This window comes from Galeopterus variegatus, unplaced genomic scaffold (assembly GCF_000696425.1).
Source record: "Galeopterus variegatus unplaced genomic scaffold, G_variegatus-3.0.2 Scaffold269, whole genome shotgun sequence".
NCBI classification, from domain to species: Eukaryota; Metazoa; Chordata; class Mammalia; order Dermoptera; family Cynocephalidae; genus Galeopterus; species Galeopterus variegatus.
This window is the reverse complement of record NW_007726380.1, coordinates 721,856-746,604: the sequence shown is the minus strand read 5'-3', so window position 1 is coordinate 746,604 and position 24,749 is coordinate 721,856. Positions and strand designations below refer to the sequence as shown.

Sequence of the window (24,749 nt, the reverse complement as noted above, 5' to 3'; positions counted from 1 at the left end):
GCTGTGTTTATGTCAGAAGGATCAGGATCCCATGGTGCCCACCCAAGACCTTCCCTAGGGCTTATTCCCACAACCTTGTTCTTCCCCACTCCAACCTTTCATGCCACAACACCAGCAGGGGGTGGCGTACTTTATTTTCAGCCTCAGAACTAGCCCTCCCAGGACCCAATCCGCAGAATCCCAAGCCTGGGCCCTCCTCCTGAGCAGATGTGCCTTATTGTTAGAGCTGGCCTGGAAGGAGGGGCAAGGAGGCAGGAGATCCTCTTGAGCTCTCACTGGAGCTCCCAGGACCACTCTGCACCCACGAGATCTCCTAGAGGGAGGCAGCTTTCAGGTGGGTCAGCAACAGCCTAGGAAGAGCATTTTCCTCTTAGGTCTTCTTGTGGGGCTATCTAGTTACCTCCAGCCATTGTAGGCAGGGTCATCGACTGCAGGAGGTTCCTAGCAGGCAGCAAACTTGCGCTGAATGCGCTTGTACCGGAGCAGCTCCTGCTCGCTGACCGAGGGCTGCAGCCGAGCAGCAGCCTGCAACAGGTCTTCCATGGTGAGCACCAGTGCTGAGCTCCCTGACTCCAGCCCTAGGGTAGGGTAACAAGAGGGATGTAAGGCCGGGATCTTCATTCCATCTGGGGAACAGAGGCTATGGTGGTCTATGCTCAGACTGGGGAGAGCCCTGGGGGAGGTATCTTCCTGCTCAGAGTCTCCCAGATGTCAACAGTCCCTCCTCTCAAATCCAGAACTGGGCTTGTCTCCTACTAGCTTTTTGGTTGACCTCTGGGGCTGGTGAGTGGCTCACCTTCCTCCATGTCATGAACCTTGCGTTTGAGGGCAGCTGTCATGGCATCAGAGCAGAGAGAGTAGAGGTCTGCGCCTGTCAGCTGGGGAGGGCAGCAATCCAGCACATTTGCCAGGCTCACAGAGGGCTCTAACTTGAATCTGTGGTGGGGATATGGGAGAGAAACAGTTACAGCTGGCATCCCCTCCTCCCTTGAAAGCCATTACTGACCAGCTTCTCCTGAATGTTGCATACATCTCCAGCCATCCCAAGGCCCAAGCACTTTGGAAGTCTTCCTCTAACAGGGCGTACTTGCGTGTGATGGCACTCAGAACACGTAGCTGGGAGGCCCGGTCCTCGCTCGCTCCCACAAACACCAGCTTGTCAAATCTTTAGGGAGAAAGGCAGGTAAAAGTATCAGGGAGCCCAGCCATAAGAGATGAAGGAGGCTCAGAATGGGGGTAGAGGGACAAGCCCAAATGAGCTTGGTGGTGGTGAGAGGTGCAGGGTGCCCACCTGCCAGGCCGCAGAAGGGCAGGGTCCAGGAGGTCTGGTCTATTGGTGGCACCAATCACAAACACATCCTGAGTGCTGTGAAGCCCATCCAGCTCGGCCAGGAGCTGAGACACCACCCTGTAGAGCAGGAAGCGAAGGCGAGAGTCCTAGATCCACCCTTGGACTCTGTCCCTGCCCATGGTGCCTCTGCTTGCAGGCTGTCTCAATGGGGCCCTCTACTCAGCAGTGCCCTGTGTACCCCTCCATGCACTCCCCCATTTCCTCAATGTCTCATGCCCAACTCCACGGCACCTTTTAGCTCCCATTATACTATCTCAAAACTGGAAGGGCGGGAACTTCTACCTTTGGGCTCTCATCTAAAAACTGCTGTGACCTGTCTCACATCCCTCCCACCTTGAACCCCAGACTCCTTTCTCATTCACACCCCCACCTGTCCATCACTCCTCCAGAGTCTCCACTTCGCCCTCGGCTTGGGGCCAAGGAGTCCAGTTCATCAAAGAAGATAATGCATGGAGCCGCAGCCCTGGCCCTAGCGAACACTGAGGAGAGAGGAGCCCACAGGAGGGGCAAGCTCAGGGGGTTTGCAGCTGGGGCGAAAGGGGGAATGAAACCAGTGTCTGACAATTCAGCACTGGCACTCCAGGTACCAGACCCAGCTGGGCAGGAATCTGACTTGTAGAGATGGGGACTAGCAATAACCCTGAGCAGCCTGGGGTGGGGGTGGCTCACGGGCCATCAGGCTTTGGGAAGGGCCGAAAGCCCTGCCCCTCCCTGCTCACTCACCTTCCCGCACATTCTGTTCACTCTGGCCCACGTACATGTTGATGAGCTCAGGCCCCTTCACGCTGTGTGAGATGTGAGAGGGTCAGACACACACACACACACACACGATTGACCTCTGGGGCAGCTCCTCCTGCTCCCCAGCCTGCTGCAGCCCCTGAGCCACCCAGCATCCCTTGCAGGCCCCTGGCCACCTGAGGAAGGTGAGGCTGCACTCAGTGGCCACTGCCTTGGCCAGGAGGGTCTTGCCAGTGCCAGGGGGCCCATGGAGCAGAAGGCCCGAGCGTCTCAGGCCCAAGCTTAGCAGCTCAGGGTGCTCAAGGGGGAGCTGAATGGTCTCCAGAATCTCCTTCTTCACCTCTTGCAGCCCGCCCACATCATGCCAGGACACTGAGGGGATCTAGAGATGGAAAGTACGTAGTTGGGGATGTGCTGGTGGAGGGAGCTCCTGTCCCACCTCCAAGGGCCTGGTGTCTTCACCTTGGGGGCCCCAACAGCCTGGGAATGAGCTGTCTGCAGTTGCTCTAGTGCCTGCCCAAAGTCCTCAGCCAGGAGGGGAAAGCCAGCAGCACACAGCTCTCCTTCATCCTCCTCGCTCAAGCTGCCTGCCAAACTGAAAAGAGAAACATAGGGAAGCCTCCTCCCATCAGGGTTCCATTCCCTTCTCCCTTCCTCACCAGCCCTCACCCACCTCCATTTCCTCTTGCTGTCTTTCCCCTCCTGTGTCTGACTGCCCTTACCCTGAGTTCTTGATCCTGGTGCAGGCTGCCCGACTGCTGTGGGTCAGAAGGGCATAAAGATCCCCTACCACAAAGCCCTAGGGAATGACAGGAAAGGATGCATGAGCAGGGCACAGTAGGAAGGAACTCTTGGAGCGCTGGTGCCCCAGCTGAAGCAGAGGCCCAATGTAGATGACTTGGAGTTTTCTACCTTCACTTGCAGGGTCACAGGCCTGAGTTCTTGTAACAAAGGTCCTGTGACCTCCCAGGGAGGTCTGGCACCTCTCCTTGATACTCACTGCACATCGCCGCGACAGCTGTGCCAGGTTCACTTCTTGACCCAGGGGAAGATGGGCAGTGAGGGCCTGCAGGATGCTGAGCCGCTGCCCCTCTGTCAGCACAGGTACCTCCAGCTCATGAGGAAACGCTGTCTGCACATCAGCAGGCAGGTCCCGGGCCCGGCTTGTGGTGGCCACAACCATCAGGGGAGGGCAGCTGCAGATAGGGGAGTAGGCACTAAGGGCAAGAATGTGACTGGCAGCTGCTAAGCTCTGCCTTGTCCTGAGGCTATGCAGAGGGCAGGGGAGGTGAGGGGTGCTGGGATGGGATAGGGAGACGAACACCCATCCCAGTTCCTGGATGGGGTCCATGGGACCTGTTTCCCCCTCACATGGGGAGCTCACCAAGGGCAGAGGCTGTGCTTTTTCTTCAACCTAGTGTTCCCCAAGAAATACTAGACCACATCCTCTTCCCTCTGGACACCCCTAAAATCCTCAGCTCAGGGCTGTCTAGAGGGCAGCCAAATGGGCAATAGGTGTCTGAGAAGCCACTGAGGGGTGAGAGGAAGAGAAGCTGAAGAGGAGAATGGTTGGGCCTCGTCCCTTTAACAGGTATAAATACCTGCCGAGGGGGTCATTGTTGAGGAGGAGGTGACGCAGCATGGCCACCACACGGGCATCTTCACCCAGCCCATCATGGTCCCGGCCCAGAAGGTCCAGGGCTGTCAGCAACAGGACCACAGGTCGGCAGCGGCGGGCCCGGGAGAAGGTGGCCTGCAGCTTTGTCTCCACGGCCCCACTACTGTCTGCACAGAGGCTGGAGCAGGGCACCTGGGAAGAGGGTCCGATTGGAGCAAGGGGCAGGAGAATTGGGGGGGGGGGAAGACTCAGAAGATGCATACCATCTTTTTCTTTAGAGAGCAGGGATGGGGGAAGAAGGTACACTGGCCAAGTCCTACCTCTTCTTTACCCTACCCCATTCCTTGGACTGTCACCAAAATCTTGAAACTCCCTCCTTGCAAGTACTGTTAGTAGCTGAGCATGATGGGAATATGCCTGACTCACTGGCCCACTGGGGCCCACTAGTAGACAGAGGCAGGAGGAGACAGGAAGAGGGAGAGAGGGAGAATCTGGACTGGGGAGGGGAAGTAGTTCGGGTTGTACTCTTCAGAGACCCTCACCTTCATTAAGTGGAGCCCAAGGCGACTGCAGGCAGCAGTGACTGCTGTGGTCTTTCCACTGCCCGGGGGGCCCCATAGCAGGACATTTCCAGTTCCTGTCAGCAGAGCACCCCTGCAACCAGAGTACAGACCCTTGGCTCTTCCATTCTCCCCAAACTTCAGAGTCCTCAGTAACTCAGGGATCTTTGGGTCTAGAAAGTATATATCCTGTTTCTCTCTCCTTGAACTTCCTTCCCCCCAAGCCCAGGGCTGTCTCCACGTGGTGAGGCCATATCTCCCACATGACCTATGGTGCTCTAGCAGGACATGGCACTTATCTAGCAGCCAGAGACTAATTCCCCTTTGTCATGACTGTGCTTTCAGTAAAGCCTTGACTGTTATGTCCGGTCTGGACTGTATTGAGAGGCATTAGGGAGAGATCTGTGTCTACACTTAGGCCACTGGTATGGGGAACTGTGTCTTTCAAAGCCAGAGTGGTGAAGGCCAGGATGGTCAGTGGGCTCCCTAAGGGAAAAGGCAGTCTCAGGGACAGCTGCCCCTGGTGGAGATTGTTCCTCCACAGTGGACCTTGGAAGATGGAGGTTATCCCCAGAGAAGAGCCTGGTAGCCTGGACTGGGCCTACTGGTTTGAGGAAGATCCTCCCAATCCCACTCTGGCCAGAGCATTAAGAACTACCTGATAGCTGCTGCCACTCCAGGGATATTCTGAGTAGGCTTTTCACATACCCTGGGCTGTGGACTCACTCACCCTGGCTGGAGGTGAGGCTTCAGGGTGGCACAGAGCTTGGTCACCAAGGCCTCCAGACCTGGAGGTGACAAGCTGCTCCAGAGTGTGGATTCTCCTGAAGAAAGCCTTGGAATAGGGCTCAGAGCAGAACCCACCTATAAAAGGTAGGAGGAAGCTTTAGTTTCTAAAAATTGTTTTGGCTCTCTTCGCCAGGTCAACTCCCACTCCTGAGGCCTCACCATGTACAAGGAGGTGTGGGTGCTGTCAACCAAGTAGGCACTGGTTGGCCCATCCGGAGCTTCCCCAACTGTTTTCTTCACTTTAAAAAACATCTCCCGCCACCTGCAAGAAAGAGGCCCAATGAACCCCAGATCCAGAGCCCTCATATCCCCTCCCTCAAGGACAAGATGGCTTTCTCAACAATAGAAGATAAATTAAGAGCAGCACAAATAAGTGCCCAAGATATGACAGGCGGTAGAGGGGTGGGGGAAAGGAATGCAGATGATCCTTCTTATCCTGCTGACTGAATTACACACACTTTGAGGGCAGGAGCTACGCCTGTCCCTTCCTATCCCCCATAACAACCCATCAGAGATCCTTGGGGGTGTATTTGTCCAGGCACATGGCTTACCCACCCAGTCCAATGGGAGAAGCTGAGACTACACTGAGCAATGGATCATCTAATCACTCCCTTTGACTTCAGAATACGTCTCCCTCAATTACATACTCATCAAGGCCACCGACGCCTCTGAGGGAAGGGTTCCTTGGCTCTTATTCAACAATCCACAAAATCTAATTGTAGGCAGATTCCTTAGTAATGACGTTTAATGACTAACGATTCTCTATTCTGGCTGCACATTAAAATTACCTGTGAAACTTTAAAAAATAAACTTTTCTGGGGCCGGCCCGGTGGCGCACTGGATAGTGCGCCGCTTGGGAAGCGCGGCGGCACTCCCACCTGAGGGTTCGGATCCCACATACGGACCGGTTCCCGCTCACTGGCTGAGCGAGGCGCAGGAGCAACACTGAGGGTTGCGATCCCGTTGCCGGTCCCCGGTCCGGTACGGGGGCAACACTGAGGGTTGCGATCCGTTGCCGGACACGGAAAAAAGGATAAAAGACAAAAAAAAATAAAAAAAATAAAAATAAAAAAATAAACTTTTCTAACATATTATATGATTTCATTCAGTAGATTAATGGTAGCCAGGGGCTAGGGGAGGGACGGAACAGTGAATAACTGCTAATGGGTATAGGGTTTCTTTTGGGATGATAAAAATATCCTGGAATTAGATAGCGACGTTGGTTGTACAACCTTATGAGTATAATAAAAACCAATGCACTGTATACTTTAAAAGTGTAGGGGAGGAAAAAGAGAAAAAACAAACAAACAAAAAGTATGGGGCTGGCCAGTTAGCTCACTTAGAGATTTGTACTGATAATACCAAGGTCAAGAATTTGGATCCCGGTACCGGCCAGCCACCAAAAAGAAAGAAAAAAAAAAGAATTTTATGGTATGTGAATTATATCTCAATTTAAAAATTAACACTTCTCCTTCAGGGAGGAGGAGAAAAGGACTGTGTAGGCCCCACCCTCACCATGATTCTGCTCCAATAGGTCTGGGGTGGGGCTTAGGCCTCTGTATTTCTTGAAAGCTCCCCCAGCAATTCTGATGCATAACCAGGACTGTACTGTCACTGGCTAGTGTCATAGTGAGTTAGGATTATTCAATCTACTAACAGGGAAGAAGGTAGGTAGCAGATAGCAGCTACTAACCCAATTTTCCAGATAAAGAACTGATGAATTTTTTTTTTTTTTGGCTGCAGGCTGGTATGAGGATCTGAACGGGGCCGGCCCCGAGACTCACTTGGGAGAGTGCGGCACTGGGAGCGCCAAGGCTGCGGGTTTGTATCCTACATAGGGATGGCTGGTGCACTCACTGGCTGAGCGTGGTGCGGACTACACGAAGCCGAGGGTTGCGATCCCCTTACTGGTCAAAAAAAAAAAAAAAGAGGATCTGAACGCATGACTGTTATAACACTGTGCTCTAACCAGCTGAGCTAACCAGCCAGCCCTAAAGCACTCATCTTTGTCTATACTTGGATACACCTGTCTGCTCGCCAAGCCCTGCTTTCCTTGGGACCTGCTCAGGAAGAAAAACTATATGCTCAGCACCCAGGAGGAAGGTAGGTTTCCACAGGGATGGGACAGCAGAAATCAAGGAACAGAACTAGCTGCTAGTCTATCTTGGGAGGTTCTTTTGAAAGTACAAAGGGTGAGCAATCTATAGTTTTCCTACAGAAAGCTAGCATATAAGAATTCACAAAATTTAGGATGGGACACAGAGGTGGGAAGTGACTGATTAAGTGCCAGCCTGGCATTTTCCACCAGACTCCAGTTGTGGACTTAATCTGGTGCCATGAAACCTAAACGGGATTACATAGGGCACTACTAGGCCTTTTTTCTTGACACCACTGCCCAGAGGTTGGGGGTACTGAGCACTAGGCAGAATCAAGCTCTGGATATTGACCAAGGGTGAATCAGGCACTCCAGAAAAGGCATCTCTCTCAGCAGAGAACCCAGGCCGAAGACCTTAGACATGATGGCCCTTAATTTTAGGCTAGTGCGTCTATCAGTTGTGCTCTCCTTCTAGTAAATTGCTACAGGAAATCAGTCCAGAATAGAGGGACTTCCTGGGGTACACGGCTACACATTTTCTTTCCTTCACATTTCCTTTTCACTCCAGAAAAGGCATCTCTCTCAGCAGAGAACCCAGGCCGAAGACCTTAGACATGATGGCCCTTAATTTTAGGCTAGTGCGTCTATCAGTTGTGCTCTCCTTCTAGTAAATTGCTACAGGAAATCAGTCCAGAATAGAGGGACTTCCTGGGGTACACGGCTACACATTTTCTTTCCTTCACATAAGGCCAAAGCAGTTTCTTAATTCTTTGCCTCACCATTTTACATGGAACCTCTATGGTCAGAGTCAAAAGCAGGAGGAGAAAAGCTGGACTTGTTTTGGGTCTTGGCTCAGTTATGCTCTATTTCTCATTCCCTGTTGGGGATAGAAAAGAAAGTAGGCCTCTCAAGGAAAGCAGCAACCCCTCTCTCCCCCATTTTCAGAGATATGATGGAGAAGCAATATATGCACACTCCATCACTTAGGGCAGAAATCAGAGCCCGTGTATTCTTATGTTGAGATATGGGAGGTATGGCCTGAGTCCTAGTCCAAAGAACACTGTGGTTGAGGATGGAAAGGAAGGAATCCCACCTTGGTGTAGGCCATTAAACATTCTTATTGCTTTACTTTACCTAAGGCTGCCAATCAGTTTGAGGATAAACACCTCCCAAAGCCTGCAGGCACTGGTTCTTAACCTTTCTTCAGTCATGCACCTGTTTGGGAAACCTGAAGAAGGGATGAATCTTCTTTCCAGGAAAACATGCATGACAAAATACTTTTAGGTATAAAATCATTATATACAATTTTGGGAAGAGGATCATAGAAATCCTGCACCCAGGTTACAAATCCCAGCTGTAGGATAAGAGGCAGCTGCATACCTGGGTAGTTTCTCTGGACTTCCTTCCAGGATCTCTACTTGCCCAACTGTTGGCACACACAGAACATCCCCTTCCTGGACTACCCTGCAACATAGCAGTGGCCCTGGTCAGCTCACAGTGGGAGTCATGAGTATGTGCCTAACACTTCTCCCCATGCCCACCCCCAACATGCAGACTAGTTCTACTGCCCACCCAGAGATCCTAAGCAGTTCTCCAGGGAACAAGTCAGACCTAGAATAAACTGAGGGAAAATGGTGGAGAGACTAGAAAGGGGGATCAGAGACAGTGAGGGGCAGAGTAGGAGCCTGGCTTTTTTGGAGCCCTCTTTGACCAAAGAAGTTTCTCAGTTTAGAATGTCCAAATTCACTCATATAATTCCTCATGGTTCAGATTTCTCTTCTGTTGTCTGCCTGACACACCAAGAGGTTCCTAGACATAATCTTGCCTAAAACGTGGCTTCTTTCAGCCAGAGGCTCTGGTACCTGGATCTCAGGCATGAGATGAGATGTTATCTTCCTTAAAGGGGTAGGCAGCTAACCTGGGTGTCTGAAAGTGCTGGTAAAGAACATGGTCATAATTTCCATTAGTGCTGTAGTGGGGAGAGGACACAATTTCGATGTATAACTCTCTGGCAAATGGAGGCCCAGGCAACAATGAGCAGCTTCCTTTGTCTTCAGGGGCGATGGAGCCTTCCAGGTATCTCTATTAGAGAAATAACCATCACCTTATAACCTTCTTCTTAGGACCTTTTGTCTCCTAGCAACCAATATATCTACTTCCATCCTCTATCCTTCCCATAACCACAAGGTTTGTGGGAGGTGGGGTCTGAGGTAGCAGAGCTGAATACCTCTCTTCCCTAAAAACCAAAACTTCTCCCTCTAATGGACACCAGGAAGAGATGTCACCTCCTTTCCTGACTCTGGCTCCAAAAAGTTCCCTAGTAAAAATAACCTTTTGGGCCGGCCCATGGCTCACTTGGGAGAGCGTGGTGCTGATAACACCAAGTCAAGGGTTAAGATCCCCTTACTGGTCATCTTTTAAAAAAAAAAAAAAAAATTTTTTTTTTTTTAAGGCAAGTCAAGTAAAGCAATGGGAGTGGAGAAGGAACAAAGAAACCTGTAACTGGTTTGACCCATTAGTTGTAAACACCACTGCAGTCAGACCTGCCAGATTGTTTTAATTAATTTAAATTTAAAGAGCCGGGCCAGCCTGTGGCTCACTCGGGAGAGTGCGGTGCTGATAACACCAAGGCCACGGGTTCGGATCCCATATAGGGATGGCCGGTTAGCTCACTGGCTGAGCGTGGTGCTGACAACACCAAGCCAAGGGTTAAGATCCCCTTACCGGTCATCTTTAAATAAATAAATAAATAAATTTAAAGAGCCACAAAATAGCTAGTGGCTTCCATATTGGACAGCACCAGTCTAAACCATACATCTAGTGCTTAATTAAACATTAGACTCACTGGCCAGCCACCAAAAAACAAACAAACAAACATTAGACTATATTTGTCCCCCCAAACACAACTGTCTTCTTGAAGTAAAGGCAGAAACCAAAAACTTCTCTTGGATGTATTTAATAAAATGTTAAAATTAAATACCAGGCACCAAAGATAATAAAGGACCCTTTCCTTCAAGAATTTACAGTACTGTATATAATTGGAATAGATTGATTAGACTGATTACATAATCATAAAAAGTAGAATAAAACAAATGCCCTAAGGGCCGAGCCCGTGGCGCACTCGGGAGAGTGCAGCGCTGGGAGCGCAGCAGCGTTCCCGCCGCGGGCTCGGATCCTATATAGGGATGACCGGTGCGCTCACAGCGCTCACTGGCTGAGCGCGGTGCGGCCGGTCTCAAAAAAGGACGAATAGGGATGACCGGTGCGCTCACAGCGCTCACTGGCTGAGCGCGATGCGGCCGGTCTCAAAAAAGGACGAAAAAAAAAAATGCCCTAAGAAAGGCCCAAAATACTACAGGAGGAGGAAATCATGTTAAATTTGTGGTGCCGGGGTTAAGAAAGGCTTTGTGAGGAAGGTGGCATATCTTTAGATGCCTTGAAGGAAAGGATGGCAGGATTTTAACAGATGAGGCTAGAAGAATAGAAAGGAATTTGAAGTCAAGGATAAGCATGAGCAAAAGCACTGGGACATCATCTTCCATACTATCCAGCATAATACTGTATACACTGTAGCGATTCAACAACTGATTACATTGAGCAGATTAATATACACACCGGGTAATGACTGTGAACCTCACCTTTCATCCGAACAGATTAAAGTCTTTCCTATGTACCATTACACTATGGAGGCTTATGAAGTTTTGATTGTAGAGAAAGGATAAATAAGGCTGAGAGGCACTAAGTGAAAAGTCCAAGATTGTAATGAGTGAGGAACCTAAACTCTACAGCTCTAGTCATCCAATTCAGTTAAGACAGAGAAGAGGGCATAAAAAAGAGGAAACATTCCTGATCTCAGTCCTGTATCCTACCTGAATTCTGAAGTCTCCTACTTCCAGGGGGTCACAGCCAAGATTAAAAGCCAGAGTGGCAGGCACGAGCGCCAGTCCCTCAGCGAGGGGCTCTCGAAGCTGCCCAGAGCCGGGTCCCAGCCTCTCAGAGAGATCCCAGCGAGGCTCTAGGACCTGCACCTTGGCCAAGTGCGGCTGGGAAGTCTTCGATGACTCTCCGGCCCGGGCGACCCACACCCATTCGCCCTGGAAAAGGCCAAGGCCACGGAGACAGCTGCGGCTCACCCCCAGTGAATCTCCAGGCCCTCCCAAAACTCCTTGGAGTCGTCGGACTGTGCCGGAAACCGCGAAGGAGGACACCACGGGCGGGAGTGGGAGCCGCCTGCTGTCCCCAGTCTCCGGACACAGTCTGGCTCGCCCGCGGAGCTCAGTCACAGCCAGCCGCGTCCCTGGGCCCAGCAGCCCTTGCAGCGCCGGCCGCGTCTCCAGCACCCGCGGTCCAGGCACTGGCAGGGTCTCCCCTCGCCTCACCAGCAGCGGCCCGAGTCGCGGTCCAAGCCCGAGCCCCGGCGAGGTGCCAAGCAGCGCCCAGCCCAGCGCCGGGGGCCGCCGCACAGGCCGCGCCCGCACCCGTGCCCCGGAGCCCAGTGCCAGGAGCCGGAGCAGAGCGCGGCTAACCAGCAGCTGCGGGAGCCCGGGACCTTGCTCGTCGGTCCCCGCGCCTGGCCCCTCCAGGGCCGCCACTAGCAGAGCCGGCCCCGCCGGGCTCTCCCCTGCAGGCCGCAGGGCCAGCACCAGGCCCAGACCCGCCGCAGGCCACGGGCCCCCGGGTGGCAGCAGTACTGCCAACGGGGGTGTCTCGGTCGGGAAGGGTTCCAGGACCCGCAAAACAGCCAGCGCCATGGTGATGGGAAACCAACGAGGAGGGTGTTTGGGGCGCGGCTTCCGCAGACAGCGAGCTGGCGGCGCGAGCGCCGTTTCCGCTTCCGTCAGGGGAGGTGGGAGGTGGATGGGAGGGGCGCCGGAGGCAGTGAGCATGCTCTGAGAGGGTGTGCTGCTCCTTGGATCGATTATGGCAGTACCTTGATGGCAGCAACCTTAATCACTGCGGTTGCGTAGCCTTTACGCATGCGCCCTTTGACCTTGTGTTTACAGGGATTTGCCTTGCCTTCTAGGAGAGTAACGTCCTCTCAACCATCATGCTCCGTAGCATGTACTTAACAGTTGACTGATAACTGAACAGCGTCACCGGACCGACACTGCCCAGTACTGGGAGCTGTGGGTGGAATGTTTAGGAAGGAATCCACTCCTCTGTGGAACCCCCTAGTTTCTCTTGTGGAAGTGTAGGCACTGAGGTTTGGGGGTTGCGGGGAAGGTTGCGGGAGCAAGTGGTAGGATTATAAAACCGTATCAAATGTGCTTATAGGTATGTAGTGGCTGCTGGCTGAATTACTACATGTGATTCATGTAGCCCTGGAGTGCTTGGTGCTGCCACACCTGTTCCAACACATCCTACACAAAACCCGTGTTCCAGCACTTCTTGTCCTGTTCATTGTCCTATTTGTGCTACTCCCACCAAATTTGAATCGAAGACAAAGCAGAGGGCTGGCTGGTGAGCTCAATTAGTTAGAGAGTGGTGTTATAAAACCAAGGCGAAGAGTTCAGATCCCCATACAGGACAGCTACCAAAAAAATAAATAAATAAAATAAAAGACACAAAGCCAGTTGTTCTCCACCAATCCTTGCAGACTGGAGATCCATTCACTGTCTTTATCCTAGAGAGGGGCAGGCAGCAGAGCATGCAGAAGGGAGGGATTTAAGACTTCTGTCATGAGCACGGAGCCAACAGCCTGCTTCCCACCTGTGCTGTTATTTAGATTCCATCCTTGTCTCTACCTCCGCTGCTCTGCACAAGACAGATAGATAGTGGTAGGCCACATATCCAATTATTAACAATTATTTTCACTAACAATCAATGGATTGGATGGTGGCAATCTTCTCTTTCTGGACCTTACATTCTCTTCCAGCTACTGCCTAGCATTCCCCTTTCCCTCACAGCTGAGAATCTTGAGGCAGTCTTCTAGTTTGTACATTATACATTCCTGAAAATCTAAAGTCAAATACCTGAAAGTTGAATATTAGATTTACAAGTTATAAGGTATTTCTATCCCCAGAGAAACAAGAAGATATTTTCTAAATGTCTGATTATAGTTCCTGGAGGTACCTCCAGTCCTAAACCTGAAATTGTCCAGTCCCACATCTTTAAAACAGCATGCAATAATGTACTAGGTACCTGGATTAACATGGATGAAAGTTCCCATTTGGCAGTTCTACTATATGTGGCTATGTCCCCTTCTGCTCAGAGGGACCAAGGACTGCATAGATAGTGGGGTGGGCCTAAAGAGGATATGCCTGCTTTACACAGTAGCAGGCAAGCTCTAGGTCTAAGGACTATGGTGCTCCTTGAGGCCTTGGGATAAGGTAAATATATCTAGTATCCTGCATGGATCAGCACTTATATAGACACACATACTCATTCAAAAACAAATCTCCTTTCCTCTCAGGCTTTTCCCCCAGCAAATAATGGTTGGCATGCAGTTCACTTTGTATTACCTTGACATTGTCATTAGTCATTGAAAGCCAAATATTACTTCTGTAAGATAGCCAGGATCCTCCATGTGCTGTCTTCACTTCCTTACCTCCTGCTCACTCTTCAACCCACTATGAGCTTTCTTCCACTCTGAAACTTCTCTGGCAAAGATTATCTGTAACCTCTTAATTGCAGAATCAAGTTTATGGTGTTGGATCTTTATCTTACTCAATCTTTCTCTGGAATCTGACACTACTGACCAATCCTCTTTTATTTCCTTTGTCGTTATGACACTACTTTTCCTCCTACATCTCTGACCACTTCCAAGTCATCCTCAACTCCTCCCTTTCTGTTACCATGCCTCCACAATCTAATGAGTCATCAAATCCTGTTGATTTTACACATTTCTCAATTCTGTCTTCTCTTCTCCATCCCCATGGCCACTGTCTTGTAACATTGCTCTCCTGGGCAAGGACCACAGGCTTATTCTTGATGAACCTTCTCCAGTTTCTTCATGTAGTCAATCTGCTACTGCAGTAGCCTCTCTGAACATATTTCTCCACGACACCTCTAAGTTTGTGTAATTTATTACATTGTACTTTAATTATCTGTTTATACACGTCTGTGAACTTCACCAGACTGCAAACTCCTTGGGGTCTTATCCATTAGAACACTGGCTTGGGCAGGGTGGCGAGTAAGGGATGGACTTCTCATTGTGAGATACTGAACAATGAGGTTGCTTTTCCATTGCGTTCCCAAAGGCTCAAATCTAGCTGGTTCCCCAATCACGGGACACTTACAGTAGGAAAGGGGATCCTCTTCCTAAAGTTGCAGTAAATTAGAGATTCTCGTCTCATTTCACCCAGTTCCCGGCCCTGTCGGGCTTCCCCTTTGCTTCTCTGCAACTCCTGTCTAGGGAGGCGGATGCCCTGGAGGGCTCTTAAGAGCTCTCTCCATCAATGTTGAGTCTGCAATTAGTGCCACCTTACCCCAATGAAGAAAGGTGCCCTTCGTTTTAGGGCTTCTTTCCTCCAATTCGGACTGGGCGGGGTAGCCGAGTGGGGAAAGCCTAAGAGCCACTTCGGAAGGGAACGAGCAGAGCTCCACGGACTGCGAAGAATGGCAGAGACCGACGCACACCAGACGCTGGAGAGCAGCACTACTCGCCAAGCTTGGACTTCCCCTTACCTCCGCCTCCTTCGTTAAGCTCAACCCACTTTAGGGCGGGACCTCCCACTTCAGCCAATCCTGGGGACGGAACCCTGGCGGTTTGTACTCTTTCTTTCCAATGAGAAAAAAAGGAAGCAGCTTGGCTCCAATGACCAATCCGAGGAGGCGGCGCCTGGTTGTCAGGCAGGTTTGTAAGAGTTAGAGCCAATTGGAGGCGCAGACACCGCTCGACCCGGGCGCAGCGCGCAGGCGGTGGCAAAGAGACGCCGAGCGGGCCGAGTGCGGCCGAGCAAAGCCGGAGCCGGAGCGGGGCCGCAGGAGCCGGGCCGGGTCCGGACGGGGAGAGATGCCCTATAAACTGAAGAAGGAGAAGGTGAGCGTGGCCCTTTTACCCGCGCCTCCGCCTTCGGGCCTGCGCGGAGCTCAGGGAGGGGCCCGAGCCAGGCCCGGGACAGCCCCAGACTGACCCTCTCGTCCGGCCCCCGCAGGACTCCCGGGGCTGGCCCTCCGCCCCTGTGGCTGGAGCACGCCCTGCCTGTGCCACAGCTGGGACAGCTCCCTCACCTTGCTTCGGACAGATTCCCCCCACATACACCTCCCTTCCTTCCTCCCTCCTCCTACCCCTGGTTAACCTCCTCCCTCCAGACCTACCCCACTCCCAGGTAACTCCCTGCTTTTCCTCCCCCTCGCCCCCTACCGTCCCTGATCTCCCACTGGTTTGGGACAGCCCCTCATTTGAGACTGCACCTCCCTCCAAAACTGTCCCCTCCCCCCGCCCTGCGCAGCCCCTTCCCTCCTCTTCTCACCCGCCTGGGACGTCCTCTCCTTAGTCCCCTACAGCCCCTTCTCCCTCCACGCCAAGCCCCCTGACCTGGAACAGCGCTGCTTTCTCTCTCCACCCAAAACTGGCCTAGGCCCCTCCCTCTAGTTGTTCCTTCATAAACTTGTAAGCCAGGACTGAGCCCTTCCTTCTGCTGATGGAATCTCAGAACGTCTGTGCTGGAAGGGATCTCTGAATGCATGCAGTGCAATCCCTAGTGGTACAGATGAGGAGACTGAGGCTCTGACAGGGTAAGGGACTTGTCCAAGGTCACACAGCCTGCTGGAGGCCCAGCTGCAATATCAAGTCTCTTAAAGGCCTATTCTGGTCCAAAGCCCTTCTACCAGGCATCAACTGGCTCCCAGGTTCATCCCAGGCCAGTCACCTTTCCGAATCTGAGCAGGCCCCTCCCCTTATTCCTAATCCTAGGATAACCTTTGCATCTTTCCTTTTTTTGCACTAGTGCTGGATTTCTGCCTTTCCTGGGCCAGACTATCCTCAAATTGGGAATCTGCCCTCACTGTCAGATTAGTTTTCCTTCTTACCCTGCAGGTCAGCCACCCCTGGACACCCATGCCTTTGTCATGATGTCCTGACATAGACCATTTCTTGATGTTGCCTTCTTCACCTTCCACTTCTACCTCCATACCGCCTTCCCCTGTTCAATTCTCCCTGTCTTTTTCTACCCTCTGTTTCCTGCTGTTGCTGAGGTCTGACTCAGAGGTGTGGTTTCTTTGAGGTACAGATTCACACAGAGGATGCTAGGATACCAGTTCCAGCCTCCCCCATCTTCTCCTGTCTTGGGGCTGGCCCCTTGTGGTGGGGGCTGTCTCTGGCCTGGTATTTTGGCCACTACTTGATGACCCCAGAGGTATATTACTTTCATTTGCCCTCTGACTGGCTAGGTTGCTGGGCTGCCATCTCTGACCTTATCAGTCAAACTCTTTATCCCAAGGCTGTTGGATATTTGCCATGCAGCCCTGATTGTGGGTTATTCCTATAACCTCTCAGGGCCTGAGGTTCTGAGTATAGGGTTGGTGATTGTGTACTAGGCATAGAATCTCTTGGGGTGGTGAGCTGGACACAATTGTGTGCCCCACCCAGGCCCTGTCTTTGGGGAGTGGGCATATGGAGGTGGTTTGGGTAGCTTAGCTGTAGACGATGCATGCACAAGTCAGCCACATCAGGGGCAAAGAGGTGTGGAATTCAGAGGAAGCTGGTGAGGTCTCCACCCATCTGTGGTTTTTAGTCTGATGGATCAGATACTGTCCCATTCGCAGAAAGCCTTTACCTACTAGATAAATGAGAAGAAGAAGAAGGGGCCGGCCTGTGGCTCATTCGGGAGAGTGTGGTGCTGATAACGCCAAGGCCATGGGTTTGGATCCCATATAGGGATGGCCGGTTCACTCACTGGCTGAACGTGGTGCTGACAAGGGTTAAGGTCCCCTTACAGGTCATCTTTAAAAAAAAAGAGAGAAGAAGAAGAGAAATTCTTAATTAGACTTGCTAGGACCAGGGGTGTAACTATTTGGTTGGGAAAGGGCATTGGGAGGATTGGGGTGCATGGAGCCAGGCATAACTCTAATTCCTCTATAAGGATTAACTTTTTGATTTCAGTTGCATTTGGCCTCCTTCGATGGTTGGCAAGTTCTGAGGGGGAGTGGGGTGACAGTGTGACAGAGGCTTGCCTGGATGGGGTGGTGGCACAGAGGGAATGGGTAGGTGGAGGATCTTTATTGCTCATCCATCACCTGTCCCCTTTCTCCTTCATCTCTGCTGTTCCAATCGTGGCCATTCTTCATGGCCCTTCCCTGCAGCCCTTTCATGAACCCTCAGTCAGGAGTGAGCTCTCCCTCCTCCCCTGGATTTGCAGAACACTAGGTAGGCCACTTATGGCCCTTTTGTGTTTGGCCTTGGATGGGAATTAATTGTGGACAGGCTTTTCTTCCTCCTTGAGATAACAACCAAGCTCCATTTTGGTTTGGCATCTCTCTTGTCCACAGTAGGTGCTTAGTGGATAGGTGCTGAGTCAATCTTTTGGGAGATTTGCATCCCTCCCCTTCCCTCATGTTTTGATCTAGGACTTGATCTGTTTTATGTTCCTGGGTGGCGTGTCTCTGCTCCCTCCCATTTTCTTCTTGTTCATAATAATGATAACATTGACTGACATTAGGGTTTTCTTGTGCCAGACACTGTGCCAAGGGAAGTGCGTACTATGATTGTCATTGTTTAGTAGATAAGGAAACTGAGGCTCAGAGAGGCTAGTTAATTTGCCCTTGATGATATAGCTACTCCTACAACAAGGCTGGCTCCAAGACCATTCTTTTTTTTTTTGTCTTTTTTCGTGTCCGGCAACGGATTGCAACCCTCAGTGTCGCGCCCGTACCGGACCAGGACCGGCAACGGGATTGCAACCCTCCATGTCACACCCGCACCTCGCTCACTGGCTGAGCGGGAACCGGTCTGTATGTGGGATCCGAACCCTCGGCGGGAGCGCCACCACACTCCCAAGCGGTGCGCTGTAGCAGTGCGCCACCGGGTCGACCCAAGACCATTCTTTTAACCATGGTGCTATGTAGTCCTCAACTGCTGGGCCAAGCTCAGGTGTGCACTTCACCTGTTCTGCAGAAGCCAGGGAACAAGGGTGGTGGGCCTGCTTTCCCCAAGCTCACTTGCACCCATACACCAAGGCAGCTGGATTTCTTGTAGGCACATTCCCTGAGAGATATGTTTGAGGCATCGTGCTGAGTGCTGTAGGATGGGTGGAGGGGTACAAAAAAGAATAAGCAGCTTATGATCAAGTAGAGAGATCAGACATATACAAAGATGGGTCAGCTTTGTGTGAGGGGCCTGTGTCTGGAGTGTGTGCAGATGGTCACCTCAGTGCTGTGTCCTGCCTACACCCTCCCATCTTTTTTCCCTCCACCCCACACTCTGAGCCACTGATGGGGCCTCAGTTTGGCCAGCCTGGTCAGTAGGCAATGGGAGAGTGCTCAGCCCAAAGAAGGAACTCTTCTCCCCTTGTGCTACTGCATCAAGCTGCTCCACACCCAAGAGAGGCTTTCTTCTTCCCTGCCCCCCAAGAAGCCTTCCCCCTACTCCAGCCCACACAGAGCTCTCTTCTCCCTGAATTCCTTTTGCCCCCATAGTCACAATCACTTGATTTAAGACTTCTTGCTGAAGGGGTTTTGCTGCTATTGAACTGCAGAATCTCAGCTAGAAGTGATTTCCAAGATCCTCCAACCCAGTCCTCATTAAAGGCTGGAATCCCTTTTGCAACATGACTTAGAGGAAGTCACCCAGCCACTGCTTGAATGCTCTCAGGGTTGGGGGGCTTTCAGCTTCACTAGGCAGCCAGTTTGTGTGCACCTGCTCTGTGAGAAAATTCTTCCTGGTTTGGAGCCTCGGCCTGTCCTCCTGCAACTTCAGTCCATTGCCCTTGTGCCTCTGGGTCCATATGGACAAGTTGCATCTTTAGTCGACAGGGCAGCCCTTTGTTTAAGATCCATCTTGCTCCCCTAGCCCCCATGACTCCTCCCTTCCATTATTAACTACCCAGTTCCTGCAGCTGTTGCTCTCAGACAAGCTTTTGAATCCACTCCCAGTATGGGTTGCATTTCCCCTTAAGAAGAACTAGGATTTGGCATTGCCCTTCTCAGAGTCTGATACTCATGGACTGAACCAGATCCTCCAGGATGGCCCTGTCAGTGCCAAGCATTCAGCACAGGTCTGTTAACTGGATGGAAGATCACATGAGCTGCGGTGGCAGCCATGGCATACGGATGATTTGTGTTGAGCTTGCAATCAGACCTAAATCCCCAAGTCTTTTCACATTTTCCCATCCTGTCCCTTTGCAGTTGCTTTTTTTGGCCCGAAGCATAGGAAGAGATGCTGGGCAGGCCAGGGCTCTGAGCCAGCTGCTAGGTTCCCAAGGGAGACTTCAGACTAGTGGCCACTCTTTGTAACAATTCAGGGCTTTACCCCATCCCTGTCCCAGTGCTTGTGTGACTGAAGTGCTCTTGGCATTTGGGATGGGTCAATTTCTATACCTGTTAGCATCCCTGGGCCCTACTGATTAAATGCCAGTAGCACCCTCCTGTCCAAGTATTATCTGAACATCCCAAAAATGCCTCCCAGTCTTTTGAGATGGCCCTAAGGGGAGAGTAATGACTCCCTCCCCTCCAGCATGAAAGCCTCTGTCACCTAACCACTTTAGCCAGAAGCCAGTCTGAGCATCTGTTCTCTGATGCTTTTCCCTTAAGCCTCCTCACCCTGGTTCTTACCTGACTGAAGGCCCTCCCAGACCTAACCCATGCATCAGCCTGGTGAGGTGAAAGATGAAAGAGCATCATCACGCTTCATTAGCATGTATTAGGGATGACCAGATTCTAAACTCCTTAGAGGGACTGAATCTCCCTTTATGCATACCCTCGCCCTCTCATGGCTAGGCACAGGGTAAATTCTGATTGACTGCTTGATTGATGGATTGATTGATTGATTGATTGAATTGGACAGAATATAATTGTGTTTTTTTTTTTGTTTAAAGATGACCGGTAAGGGGATCTTAACCCTTAACCTGGTGTTGTCAGCATTACGCTCTCCCATGTGAACTAGCCGGCCATCCCTATATAGGGATCCAAACCCGTGGCCTTGGTGTTATCAGCACCACACTCTCCAAGTGAGGCATGGGCCAGCCCTCAGACAGAATATAATTGTGTTTTTTTTTTTGTTTAAAGATGACCGGTAAGGGGATCTTAACCCTTAACCTGGTGTTGTCAGCATTACGCTCTCCGATGTGAACTAGCCGGCCATCCCTATATAGGGATCCAAACCCGTGGCCTTGGTGTTATCAGCACCACACTCTCCAAGTGAGGCATGGGCCAGCCCTCAGACAGAATATAATTGTAATAGAGATCTAAGGGATCCAGACAAAGCCTCTCCCTTCCCTTGGCATCTGCTAACCCTAACCCTACCAACATCTTCTCCCTTCAGGAGCCCCCCAAGCTTGCCAAAGGCACGGCCAAGCCCAGCAGCTCGAGCAAGGATGGTGGAGGCGAGAACGCTGAGGAGGTAATGAATGTAGTTACAGCCCTAGCTGTGGTACAAATGCCAGCTCCAACTCCTTGAAGGCTAGTAGGGTGAGGGATCCCATTGGGCCAGAAGTTACCCAGGCAGAAAGGAAGGAAGCTTCCACAGCCTGGGAGGGACCTGGACAGCCTCAAGCAGGATTTCTATTTGGCTGGTGTAGACCATGAGCTCTCTAGTTCTTCAATCCTCAGAGATTACTGTGAATGTCATTTCTCTGTCTATCAACTTTGAGTGTTGAGAATTCCCTGGGTTTTTTTTTTGGTTGCTGGCCAGTAGGGGGATCTGAACCCTTGTCCTTGGTGTCACAACACTGTGCTTTAACCAACTTCTGTCTATCAACTTTGAGTGTTGAGAATTCCCTGGGTTTTTTTTTTGGTTGCTGGCCAGTAGGGGGATCTGAACCCTTGTCCTTGGTGTCACAACACTGTGCTTTAACCAACTGAGCTAACTGGCTGGCAAGCACCTGAGAACTCCTTTTTTTTTTTTTTTTTTAGGGCAAAAAGCCAGGTGGTATGGGGTCCTGGGAGAAGGGGAAAAGTCCATGGGTTCTCAATGTGGTAACAAGTGACTGAAGCATGGCTCTGGGTGGTGCAGGAGGTTGGGAGTGGCTGGCGTCCCTGAGTTGGGCAGGGCTGGGCCCACTGCCCTTGGTCTCGATCGAATGGGAGCATGACTGAAGGACAGTCATGAGTAGAGGTCAGCGTAGCTCAGCAGTCTAGGGCTGTAAAGCAATAAACAGCAAGCTGAGAGAGCACCAGAGGATGGAAGGACTTAAGGAAGTCCAGAGTATGTCCACGGAAGTTCGGAAGTGTGCTCAGTGGGATGCTTTGGATGGTGAATGATCCTGGAAGCCTGTGTGGCAAGCACCCATACGACCTGGAAGCTGGTGATCACTGCTTTCTCTGCTTCCTCCTTCCTGCTCTAAACCGTTGAGAGGGATGGAGGAGAACAGGAACCAGAGCTCTGTAGTTATGGGCAGGTCTTATGGTATTTTGGGGAGAAGAGATTGATTAACAAGTGTTTGGGGTTAACAGGGGATTTAGATTTTCTGGGTACTTCTGGTCCCTATCACCTCTAAAGAGATCCAAGCACTTTTCACTTCCTCACACGTGGAAGTTGAGGACCATAGGGAGATTACTCTTTCCTCTGCATTTACACAGTAATTTGAACTTGTCTCTAGAGTAGTCTTTATCACTGGGCCTTGTAACATTTGTTCCCATCTGCATCTTTTGCACCAGACAGTGAACTCTGATGGAAGGGGCTGTGTGTCCCGGGCATTGCTTCTTCCCCACACCTGTGTACTCATGCACGTGGTTCCTAGTGAATGCTTCTGGGGACACACCCTCTGGGCTCAGGCTCTCCTTCAGGAATGATGATGTTTATGGCACCCACCAGGAAGGTCGTTTGGAGTTGGTAACTGACATTTACAGCAGCAAGAGAGACTTAGAAACAGGTTTTAAAGGGAGAGAATAGAATAGTTAGGAGGCCATTCCCATCTTTCGCCTAACTCTTACTTCTTTAGGTATTAGATATATTGGATGTCATTTCCTTAAAGCAGCCTTCTTTAACCACCCACTTCTATCCCCAGGATATGGTCAGGGCTCCTGTTAGTTGCTCTTTTGGTACCCAGTACCACCATAGCACCTGACCACAACTGTAATTAAATAATTCCTTGTGAATTCATTGTTTATCCGCTGTCTCCTGTGTTAGCTTGGGAGCTCTGTGAGGCTCGTTCACTGCCGAAGGGCCTGGCACAGCGGAGGCACCCAGCATTTGAATGCATTAGTGAGTGAATATGTGAATGAGTGAATATGTGAACGGGTGAATGAACAAACCATCTTCAAATTATTCTCATCTCATAGATGGGAAAACGAAGGCTTGAACAGGTTAAGACAGATGCTGAGACCAACTGCTATGATATCTCCCCTGCCTTTTGAGCAAATCTGCCCAAGGCAATGGGGTCTATTTCAAGCCCTCTGGAAAAGAAGGGTGTTGAGATCACCTTGGGCTCTGTTTTGTGAAACGCTGCTCAGGGCTCACCTGTATAAGCTACAGGAATTCTGCTCATGATTTTCCAGAACCGTAGCCACGTATGGGATGGCAGGAGAATGCTGGAAAAGTTGCGACCAGGCTGTGAGACCATGATTTTCAAAAACTATTTTGCACAGTCCTTTCCTTGCCCTTTTTCTAGTCCAGAATTTTGGGCTCTTCAGCCAAATTCACACTGTGTCAAGCACTTGTCAGAGCCTGTCCAATTGATCCTAATAATTAAAGCAAGTAACATTTATTTTATTGAACAGTTACTGTGTTTTATTTGTTAGGGCAGCCATAACAAATGACCACAAACTCATGGATTAAAACAATGGAGATTTTTTCGTTCACAGTTCTGGAGGCCAGAAGTCTAATTACAAGGTGCTGGCAGAGCCATGTCCTTCTGAGGTTCTGGGAAAGAATCTGCTCCACACCCCTCTCCTAGCTTCTGGTGGCTTTCGACAATCCTTGGCATTATAGATGCATCACTTCAACCTCTGCCTCTGTCTTCACACGGCATTTTCCCGTGTGGCTCTATCTCTGTCCAAGTTTCCCTCTTATAAGACATTAGTCATATTGGATTAGGGCTCCTCCCAATCCAATATGACCTCATTTCAACTTGATTGTATCTGCAAAGACCCTGTTTCCAAATAAGATCACATTCACAGGTTCTGCGTAGACATGAATTTGGGGGGGACAGTGTTTAACCCCATATGCTATATACCAGGCACTGTGCTAAGTACTTTGCATGCATTGTCTCATTTAACTTTCACAACACTCCCCTGAGGTCCTTCCGTTATTATCATCTCCATTTTACAGATGAAACTGAGGTTTAGAGATGTTAAATAGCTTTTACTCAGCCAGTAAACAGCAGAACTGGAATTCAACCCAGGTCTCTGTGGCTCCGGATTCAGTTTCTCCTGTGGTCTTAATGAGGTGACAGCCTGGCTCTAAGATTCTAGAAGAGAATCCTAGAATGAAAAGGACCCTTAGGAGATCAGGGGAGACTCACTGTGACCTGCCTCTTTGGGCAAGGGTCTTTCCTAGCTGTCTTTGGAGAAAACAGTTCAATGCCCTGGACTCTTCTACGTGCTATGCCCTGTCGTGAATTCTGGGAGCAGGGATAGAGGGAGGAAGAAATTATCCCAGTCTCCCCCACTTCAGCCTATCTTCTCAGAAGCCAGAGTCATTACCCTAAAAACCTTTTTGGTCTTATCAGTCATCTTAAAAACCCGTCTTGGCATCTCATTGCTTACAAGTTAAAATCCAAACACCGTAGTGTGGCACCCTTGCCCCTTCTGAGCTGGCCCCACCTAATTCTAGCACCTATCCTGGCTTCTTGTCCCATCTAACTTCTCTTCTGATACAACAAGCCCTTTTATGACTCAAGATCCTCATAGGTGCAGCTCCTTTGGCTTGGACTGCTTAATCTCTCTCCTTTTTTGCTTACTGACCTCATGTTTATCCTTTAAGAGCCAAATCAGAGATTTGAGCTCTTTGAGGGCAAGGGCCATGTCAGTCACCTTTTAATCTAAATCTAAAATGCTTATTGCCAACTTTGGGTATACTATACCTACGTAAATATTTTTCACGGTTGAACCATGTGATTACATTTATTCCATAGCTTTCATAAGCATTATTTTAACTCCATGATATTCCATTTACTTATTTTCTGATAATATGAGATGGACAAAGTTTTTGCCTACAAAGCTTTATTAAATTTAGAATTTTTTAAATAATCCTAAATTTAAATTTATTTATTTATTTTCTTACATTATATCAATATACAATGTGGTTGGTTTTTGTGTCCCTTTACCAAATTCTCCCTCCCCGCTCCCTCTAAATTTAAATTTATTAAGCTAAGGGCTGGCCCCATGGCTCAGGCGCTGGTGGGACCGAGGCCGCAGGTTCGGATCCTATATAGGGATGCCCAGTGCGCTCACTGGCTGAGTGTGGTGTGGACCACATCGTGCCAAGGGTTGCGATTCCCTTACCAGTCGGGAAAAAAAAAAAAAAAAAAATATATATATATATATATATATATATATATA

General features: G+C 50.3%; 2 protein-coding genes across 2 annotated transcripts in view; one reads left to right on the top strand and one right to left on the bottom strand.

Moving 5' to 3' along the window:
* Window positions 1–96: 96 nt before the first annotated feature.
* Window positions 97–11,923, bottom strand: PEX6 (peroxisomal biogenesis factor 6). Its single transcript, XM_008566818.1, has 17 exons — window positions 11,021–11,923; window positions 9,070–9,233; window positions 8,532–8,615; window positions 5,216–5,318; window positions 4,998–5,131; window positions 4,250–4,361; window positions 3,691–3,899; window positions 3,090–3,285; window positions 2,812–2,888; window positions 2,552–2,684; window positions 2,266–2,471; window positions 2,075–2,136; window positions 1,722–1,830; window positions 1,292–1,408; window positions 1,088–1,165; window positions 797–936; window positions 97–578 (listed from the first exon to the last, which is right to left on the bottom strand). Exons 1-17 carry the CDS (start codon window positions 11,900–11,902, stop codon window positions 442–444), a joined length of 2,943 nt encoding a protein of 980 aa, XP_008565040.1. The 5' UTR covers window positions 11,903–11,923; the 3' UTR covers window positions 97–441.
* A 3,092-nt stretch (window positions 11,924–15,015) lies between these two features.
* PPP2R5D (protein phosphatase 2, regulatory subunit B', delta) overlaps window positions 15,016–24,749 on the top strand; it is a 16,399-nt gene continuing 6,665 nt past the window's right edge. The window contains exons 1-2 of the mRNA XM_008566813.1: window positions 15,016–15,132; window positions 20,572–20,649. Of these exons, the coding sequence (XP_008565035.1) occupies window positions 15,106–15,132; window positions 20,572–20,649 (105 nt within the window). The 5' untranslated portion in view covers window positions 15,016–15,105. The remainder of the gene's footprint in view (window positions 15,133–20,571; window positions 20,650–24,749) is intronic.

What these genes read in the sequence shown, in the direction of transcription:
- PEX6 (XM_008566818.1), bottom strand. Translation starts at nt 11,902, where the DNA reads ATGGCGCTGGCTGTTTTGCGGGTCCTGGAACCCTTCCCGACCGAGACA. An exon ending in TAGGAGACTTCAGAATTCAG is followed by an intron (nt 9,234 to 11,020) that starts GTAGGATACAGG and finishes TTTCTCTAATAG; the next exon opens with AGATACCTGGAAGGCTCCAT. An exon ending in AAGCCTCACCTCCAGCCAGG is followed by an intron (nt 4,362 to 4,997) that starts GTGAGTGAGTCC and finishes CTCTGGTTGCAG; the next exon opens with GGGTGCTCTGCTGACAGGAA.